The sequence below is a fragment of the Ornithodoros turicata genome, chromosome 1 (assembly GCF_037126465.1).
Source record: "Ornithodoros turicata isolate Travis chromosome 1, ASM3712646v1, whole genome shotgun sequence".
NCBI classification, from domain to species: Eukaryota; Metazoa; Arthropoda; class Arachnida; order Ixodida; family Argasidae; genus Ornithodoros; species Ornithodoros turicata.
Genome location: NC_088201.1, coordinates 4,428,579 through 4,437,731, shown reverse-complemented (window position 1 = coordinate 4,437,731; position 9,153 = coordinate 4,428,579). Strand labels below are relative to the sequence as shown.

The 9,153-nt window shown below is 46.3% G+C and overlaps 1 protein-coding gene across 1 annotated transcript; it reads right to left on the bottom strand.

The window, feature by feature from the left end:
• Positions 1-2,999: 2,999 nt before the first annotated feature.
• On the bottom strand, positions 3,000-5,613 carry LOC135377343 (myosin regulatory light chain 12B-like). The gene is made up of 4 exons (XM_064609697.1): positions 5,505-5,613; positions 3,973-4,442; positions 3,264-3,312; positions 3,000-3,201 (listed from the first exon to the last, which is right to left on the bottom strand). The coding sequence occupies exons 1-4, from the start codon at positions 5,505-5,507 to the stop codon at positions 3,094-3,096; spliced, it is 630 nt and encodes a 209-aa protein (XP_064465767.1). The 5' UTR covers positions 5,508-5,613; the 3' UTR covers positions 3,000-3,093.
• Positions 5,614-9,153: the final 3,540 nt, after the last annotated feature.

The window sequence follows — 9,153 nt, the reverse complement described above, 5'->3', positions numbered from 1 at the left end:
AGATAGCACACATTAACAAACCGGCAACTTATCTCAGCTGTTTGCTTTCCTTCTTAACATTTCTCTTCACTTGCATATATATACCTTCTATTTGCACGAAGGAGCACGCTGATCATTTCAAGATTCTTCTCTGTCATGCGGGTTCGAAGATTTGAGCTGACAGAACCCCCGCTAAAGTAACCGCTTCACCGCGGCACTGCTTGGTAATGTACTAATGGTAGCCCAGTGGTATATTTGAGAAATACAGACTTCGGCATACTGGGAATGATTGCAAAGCACTCAGGTTAGGTTGTCTAGCCGAATTAGCGTCACCTGTTTATTTATTTATTTATAAAATACCCTCAGGGCGTTAGCGTTACAGAGGGGAGTGGGGGTTAAAATAAACGAGTTACACGGGGTAAAAAAAAAGCTGAATACAAAGTATAAAAATAACAATGTTGATTACAATGTTACATAATCACTACTGACACTTTTGAGCTGAGCGATGGGCAAAATTGATGTCAGTGAACTGGTCTGTGAACTGTTGATGACGGTTGGCGCTCATGTTTCTTTTTTTTGTGTGTGAGATAATCAGATAAAGATTAGATTGAATCAGGCAGATAAAGGAAAACATAAGTGTTGTTAGGACTGGCTGCACCGATACGCATAGTCTGGGAAAAATAAACGGCAAAAAAAAAGCCTAGAATCTACCCAATCGAGGATGTCAGTCTTCTGTTTGCCTCCCTCATGACAAGCACGCTTATTTTGCTTTTTGTACTATATCCATAGCGGCTTAAACGGATATTTATTACGCACTTTCCAAGTCTTACAACAATGTGTCGTTGACTCGTTCGTGCCTCGGACATCAGCTCGTTGCGTCAGTGCTCTAAAGGTACAACCGCCATGAAAGTGAACTGCAGCGGTGTGTAAGCCTCTGGATTTGAGCCCAGCTCACGTCAGCTGCTCCGCCTCATAGGTTGGTTGGTTATCGCCACCTACATATCACTCACGCCCACCACAGGCTTGTGTTGCATGCGCGCTGTGACCACCTAGTCTCAAACTCAGCAGCGATGCGCTCGCTTGTTACGGTTAAGTCTGACGGCGTCTGTACAAAGGATGGCTCTCGGGAACCCGATTGTCTAGAGTAAAAACTGGATTTTTTAATTAGGTTAAGAATCAAATTTCCTTCCTTACAGTACACGATCACAAAGGCGTCAGAAGTCCTTCACGGCAGGAGGGGGGGGGGGGGCGTAACCTAACCCAACCTAACCTAACCTAACCTAGAGGAGAGCGCTACGGTGCATGGTTCTAGATTGAGAAGTGCGGCAAATACAAATATGAGAGCCATTGATGCGCTTCTTAGAAATGACTCGTCCAAGCATTCCGATGACGGTGGAGGTTGTAATGCATGTAGGGAAGACCATCTCGCGTTCTTGATTACCTTGAGGCGAACAAGAAATTGGCATTAGAGCAGCACAAACTGAAAAACTTGTTGATATAGTTTCATGAAATGCATAAGACACATTTATAGAAGAAAGCGAGCGGTGGCGTGTTTCTTTATTTTTGTACTCGTCTGCAAAGGGTGTCATTACTGCTGTGTCGAGTGTTCTGGCCATGGTTCAGGCAAAACACAGCCAGATATGCCACACGAGTCATCAAACGTAGCAGCGAATCCTCGCCGCAGGATAAGAGCTTCCCTTTCTAGCCTACGTTGATGAAAAACAAGGCGGCGTCCTTTGCTGGAGAGCAATCTGCGTACCGTCTAGGCGAGGCTACTGAATGGCGCGTAGGAGATCCAGTATGACGTAGGATAGTACCTATTCGGGTGAATTTCGTAGTCTACTTTTTTCCGACTTGTCTACTACTGGTCGGATTCTATTTGGCCAATTTTCAGTGCTGCTAGTGCCATTTTTCTCTTTGTATGCTGACATTGTACTCCAAACCTTGACCAGCCATTCTCAAGAGCCGGTGCCCGTATACTTGTTGTCTGCGAACGAATACATAGGTGTCTACTAGACACCTATTGGGTCGTACCACACAGATCTATGGATCTACTAGGTGGCGTTGGTCGCACCAAGGGACCGTACACAATTGTCGTACCTCCTGGAACTGGGTATTGCTGTGTTATACGAAAGACGGGATATGTAACATGATATAGACGACACATTAGCCACTCCTCCCTGACGAGTTACAAATTTGTGCTTGCTGGGCAAACAGGCCAGTTTTGTTGAAAGACCTGAGAGTTGAAAGACGGGCATGCTGGTATGGGTCCATATTCCAAAAGGGGAGAGCACAAAACACAGCAGACGACACGGAGCTTGAGCTTGGCTGTGTTTTTTGTGCTCTACCCTTTTGGAAAGACCTGAGGTCGAAACTAAAGGGTGCATAGCTACAGGCCCTTTGTTAGTTTGCACGTATTTAACGCCCTTTGGAATGATTCGACTATACTTATTAAAGTAAATGTTTGTTTCTTGTCAGGAAGTATACCTTCTCCTTTATAGCATGCAGCTATGATCCATCTGCTCGTATACAGTCTCGTCTGCGATGACGAATGCGTTCGTCCAGAGTACGACCTACTAGATTATAACGACCATGTCATAATCAGCAACCCCTATGAGGAGCTTGTCCGCACGGCCCGCTAGGGGCGCTACTCATCGGCACGCGAGATCAGCATCACGATTGGACGATGGTAATTTGAATTCCGAACGCGCAGAAGCGTATGTACGACTACCGTAGCAGACGACGGCAATAGCTCCTACGAAAACGCGTAGAATGATGATGATAATAAACCTGAAAAAGAAACATCTGTGGAATATCCACCGCTTGTACAGAAACACTAAGGTAAGCTGAAGTACAAAGTATCGTAGAAGTTGAGGAAGCAATAGATGGGACGATGAGCAGCGCCACCGCTACCTTCCAAAAATGCGGCGCTGGGAAGGGGTGCCTATGACGTGGTCTTTATAATCTAGTAGGTGGTGCTCCAAAGATGGAAGGGCTATATGCAAAAGCGTGGCGTGGGCTAAACAGTTATATGGTGAACATTTATTATTGACGGAATTCGAATTGTACAAGGCAGAAAATTTAAACAGACGATGTAAAATTGCAGGTGATGCTCTACGCTCCTTCCTCTTCTTCGACTCCCTTGGTGAGGATGGAGGCGAATTTTTTTAGGTCCACGTTGCCGTCACGATCAACAGGGGCTTCGTTGAAGGCGTCGTTGGCCTGCGTGCATAATCACTAGTGTGAGATAGTGATCTTTTTTTTTTCGGGAACATGGAGCTTACCTCCTGCTCGTTGAGCTTCTCGCCGAAAGTGGTAAGCATCTGACGAAGCCTGCGGTAAGGTTAGCAATGAATATCTTCAGAGATGAAATCTTTGTCACATTGGCGTACTCTAGTGCATTTTAAGACAGGACGCAGCATCTGCGCACCTTATGTTTTCCTAAAGTGTGCAGACGTTACACACCCGATGTCTGTTCAAACTATGGGTCTGGGTATCGTATATACGCTCCTGTGTGACGAAATTTGAGACTAAGGTAGAGAAACTTTAAGATACTGATCACTGTATCGGGGTATATTCAGTTTTTTGTTGGTTGAATTTATATGGGTTGAATAGTGCCTATGGGAGAACCGTTCTAGAGACAGACGCTAATAAAACCGACCAAGTTTGCGAGGCTTCACTTATCTTAGGTTAAAGTGGGATTCATTGCGCAGATTGAAACTCAACTGATCCCTGTGTAATTTTGTGGACGCCTATAGTACAGATCCTTCGGCGTATACCGCGCTAAACCTGGCGTGATCCGCGGTCGGTGGTATCTTGACTCGCCACAGGTACGCATGGTACGGGTATCCCAACGCTCAGAATCACGAGCTTGCCAGTATTCTGTCATATTAGGACGACTTAATTTTCAGTCATAGTAAAGCTGACATCTACGTGCCATCGGAATACTGGCGACTGAGGGGCATAGCTGCGCTCGAAGCAAAAAACGCTTACTTTTCCTCCTTGCAGGTGCCATTGCCCTGGTCGAACATGTTGAAGGCGTTGACGATCACCTCTTCGTCATCGACACCCGTGATGCGTTCACCGAAGATGGTGAGGAACATGGTGAAGTTGATGGGTCCTGGTGCCTCAGCGAGCATGGATTCGAGCTCCTGGTCGTTGGTGAGCCTGCCCAAAGAGTCGAATGTGGCACGAATGTCGTTCTTGCTGATAAAACCGTCCTTGTCCTGGTCTATCATCTGGAAGGCTTCCTTGAACTCCTGCACTTGGTGCTGTGTGAACATGGCGAACACGTTGGAAGTGCTGCGGACGGCACGTTTCTTGGCCGAGCTCTTGGGAGCAGCAGGGGCAGGGGCAGGGGCGGGGGCAGGCGCGGGAGCAGGGGCGGCAGCAGGCGCGGGGGCAGCCTCTTCGGGCTCCGCTGCCTTCTTGCTCTTCTTCTTCTTTTCCTTCACGGAGTCTCCCTGTGGGTGGACGTCGTCATCCTTTAGCCATTACATATATTCACCGTCCCCCCGTTCCGGCTGAATGAAACGGGTATATACGAGGCATCTACTTCTTGAGATTCGAAATGGTTTCACCGGAACTCCTCTCGGATAGGAGTCCTTTAGATTTACAAGAGTGGTGCCATGCCTCGAAAGAGAACCTAACCGCGTGACGTGCCCAGAGACAAATTCCCCCACTCTCTATCAGCGATCTCAACCGAGAACGATAAACGCGGTAGTACTTCCATCTGTGGGATATGGTATATGCCGCGTGGCAAATCGGCTGAACCACGACGCAGTGTGTTGCGGGGATCTCTACTTTGTCGAAATGAAGCGCACTATAAGCTAACCCTGCAGACCATATGACAGATGTCCATCGTTACAACATCTGCCCTATAGTAACTGATTCGTTTACAAGGCTAGCACTCTCTTACCCTAGTCAACGAGACACTGAACACCATTTAGAATTGCCACGTGACAAACAAATGTACAGTAATGTAAAGTCCCTCTTGGCATCTACCTATCCATAAAAAAAAAAAAGGCTAGGAGAAAGGAAGGTGCTTTTTGATACCTGAGCTGCGGTAGTAAATTGGATAGGTTGCATTTTTCGTGTGAGTCATCGATAAATTTAGCAGTGGCTAAAGTTATGGATGGTTGTTCACCAGGAGAGCCACTGTATAGTCTCGGGTTACACCGCTCTATATATGTAGCACCCTGACGACATGTTTCTACGCGGTATGACACACACACGATTATTATGGAACCAGATAACCCTATTCAATGCCATCATCACATGCCGATCAAATATATCGCGGCCTCCGCTCTTTTTTTTTGTCCCCCTTACAAACGCAAACAAACAAATATTCGCGTCAACACCTACAACATCCCCATTGTCACAACTTCAATACATATGGTCCATTTACGAGGCAAGCACTCGTATCCATTCATGTTCACCACAAGACACCAGGCCGCCGCTGGAAGCCATGCGAGGTCCACAAGACGTCCAGAGGACGGCCCCGATGTATCCGAGACGTTGCTTACCATGTCTGTAGATCTGCTGCTGCTGCTACCCCGAGAACGACTGAGGAGGATGCCCCGTGGAGACTGAGCTGCACGGCGCCCGTCTTCAAATACTGGTCCAGGACTGCCACACGTGACACGACGTCTCGCGGTTCCGCCATTGGTTCAGCGACGAATATGGCGGCGTGCCAAGCCAATCAAATTTAGACGAGAGAAAGGAATTGAGGCCGGACGCCTAAATTTGGAACCCGCCAAAGTTAGCTCGCGTGCCTTCGCGCGCTGTACAATGAAGCGGCACCCGAAAGAGGGTTCAACCGGAGGACTCCCAGCCAAGGGCGTCTGCTTAGCCTTCCAAGAGTGGTCAGCAAAACAAAAAACTTGTATTACATAGCTGAGAGAGAGAGAGAGAGAGAAAGTAGCTCTATGTGAAAACGTCGATGTCTGCATGGTGGCTTGCGATGGAGCATCAAAAAGACAGTGAAACGAAGGAGCAAGAGAGGGGTAATGAAGCAAATTTGCAATACAGTCAAACTCCTTTATAGCGAACACCTTTTTAACGAAAATACCACTACAGCAAATTTTTTTTTTTTTTTTGCTGTCCCCTGAGTTTCGTTGTAAAGGAGTTTGACTGTACAGCGAAGAAGGCTGTCTTTCGATGCGCAACATTTTGAATCCCTGCGACCAGCTCAAACTTCGCGGGGGTGTAAAATTCTGCCCACAAAGAAGGAAAAGACTTCGGGTGTACCGATAAAAGGATCGCTCTTGAGGTGTCACGAGTGGTTGAGTTACAACTGACACCATCTTGCAGGACAACGCGATACCGTCTTAGGTCACATATTACTTGAGAACAACACAGCTGAATGTATATGTATAGAGATTTTATATCGTGCATGACACGGACCACTCGCGTTTTTTCAATAATTCCTGCGGAGCCATACCCCGCAAATGCATCGTATAATAACCACTCGGTCAAACGCCTGTAAGCACCGCGAAGCAAATGTGGCCAGTGATGGCCACTAACTACTTCTACAGTAGTTTAACTATAACTACTAACTACTTCGCGATGGAGTAGTTTAACTAGTAGTTCAACTACTTTTGAGAGGAGGTAGTTAAAACTACTTCTTTAACTACTGCAATGTATTTTAACTACATCTCTAACTACTTAACGTTGTCCATCAACACCAATCCCATTCTATAGTGTTCTTGGACACCTAAATATTAATCACAAGCAGTGATATAGCAGTGAAGATTTAGTACACAAGCACGGCACAACTGCTCTGCACCTCCGTTCTCGTCAAACAAGTAGCTCGAGGTAAAAGTCGGAAGCACAATCGTGCCGTAAAGCTTGCGGCAAAATCGGAAATAGTTGGCGCCTGCAGTAACCTAACTACTGTAGTTAACTACTCGAAATAGTAGTTTAACTAGTAGTTGCACACTACATTTCTGCAAGTAGTTGATAACTACTTTTTGACTACAATCAGGCAGTTTAACTAGTAGTTTAACTACATGTAGTTAACTACTGGCCATCACTGAATGTGGCTACGAGCGATGTATATAGATGCAGATAGGACAGGTGCAGGAGGACTTTGTATGCTTTCTGTGGGCCGACTTGAGGAGAAACGATGCAGACGCCCGGCTGGGAAATCCGGGAGGTGGTGAGACTATAGGTTGAGAATATCGTTGTCCTGTTGTATGTGGCTAAGTTAGGTACGATAATAAAAGATAGACGTGCTCTTATACATATTATTGATAATTTTCTGCTCACGTGGTTGCGCCTTATGCTGTGGTGAATCGAATCGACGCACGGACGCGGACAGATTGAGAATGCACAGGGGGGCAGGGGCGGATTTAAGGGTCCGTCATGGGGGGGGGCGGGGGGGCGGTCTTAAGGAAATTTCGTGCTTTGCGGCACAGCATCATCCAGGAGATAGGGTTTTTACATAGGGATCACAGCCGTAAGAGGGGGGCGGTCGCCCCCGCCGCCCCCTTAAATCCGCCCCTGCAGGGGGTTAGTATATGCGTCCTGGGCCGACTTCAGGGGAACTGTTCCGGCACGCAACGCGACAAGGGACAAGGAGTGGGTGCTTTTATCCACTCAGCCATTCTCAAGCGCTTTCATAAGAATCTTTCTGTCTTTTTTTTTTCTCTCTCTCTTTCTCTTTTGATGACCTCCTTGTCTTTTATTTCATTAAAACAAAAATGCATTACGGTTACTATTGTGTAACGCGAATTTCAGCGGTAGCTGTTGTGTGTGTGGATGTGGATGTTGACGCTTTTATATATGACACTGATCTATGCGCAACTACTTTGGAGTGACGAGTACTGCCTCGCGATCTGTGAAGTGAGTGGTGATGTGCAGAGCTGAGATATTAGCGGGATAAAAATATTACTAAAATCGGGGAAAAAAGCGGGACAGGAAACGCCGAAAAATCTGGACACTTTCCGGTACAACGTACCCATCTCTGAGTATGTCAAAACTGCTTTTATTGGCTTTAGATTATTTTAACTCGTTTTGCATCACCGAAACCGACAGTCAACAGAGAGAAGGAGACAGAGAAGAAGAAGAAGTAGAGGAGAGGGGGGGAATATATTTACTAGACGAAAGGAAAAAAAAAAAACGGGGAAAAGGTCAGCCAAACGGGACGTCGGCTTGCTATTCCGCAACAAAAAGAAAATTAATGAAAATGAAAAAAGAAGAAGAAAACGAATAAAAAGAAAAGACAAGAATGAAGATGAAGAAAGAAGAATAAAATAAATAAAAAGAAAAGAAAAGGATGAAGAAGAAAGAAAATAAGAAGAATGAAGCTGAAGAAAGAAGAATAAAATAAAAAAGAAAAGAAAAGGATGAAGAAGAAAAAAATAAGAGGAATGACGATCAAGAAAGAAGAATGGAGAGGAGGGTTTTGTGGATAGAACCGTAGCAAGTTCCCGATACCTTCCCGTTAACAGAGCTCTATAGCGCTGTAATATACCTCTATCTTGACTACTTGGCTATGCCTCTCCAAGATGCGCCCCGCGTGATGTATCTTTCGTTTGCGATGAATAGCAAACCCCGCGCGGAAAGGTGATCACGCTATTTGTAGTACGTATCTCGATTTCGGCTCCCAGGCCGACCATGTTGTTGGTACACGTGACAAGCCACGTTAGGTGCGGCCGCTGTTTTGTCTCTCATTGCCACGTGCGTTGAGAGAGAGCGCTCCCTCGAAAACTTGCCTATGGACTATTTTTAGACGGAGGGATGGATGGATAACGGCCTTCCCTTTGCATCGGGCGGTAGCATACGCCACCTAGCCTGTTTTGTTTTCATTACCAAGCCCTAAAAGACAGGCCAAATACAGTGCCACATTACAGAGGCGACCGAAAAAGCGCACTGCTCTTCCAGGTTCGTACGGGCTGCCTGATGATCCACAGAAAAGAAGGAGCGAGATCTTCAGCGGATCGGAGGTCGAATGCCCAGCCTGTCAAACCGAAACCGAGGACATTGAACATATTGTCCTACGCTGTTCCAGCCTCCCAGGACAGTCAAGATCCTGTGATCTTTCACAAGAAAGAAAATCCATTTGAAATCCATTTGGTTCCGAAGTTGGTCGGTAGAAGTCAGTGGGTGATTTTGTTGATTTGTTTGCGATATAATAACGCACACCGTCGACGCTGTCTGTCTAGCAGCCAC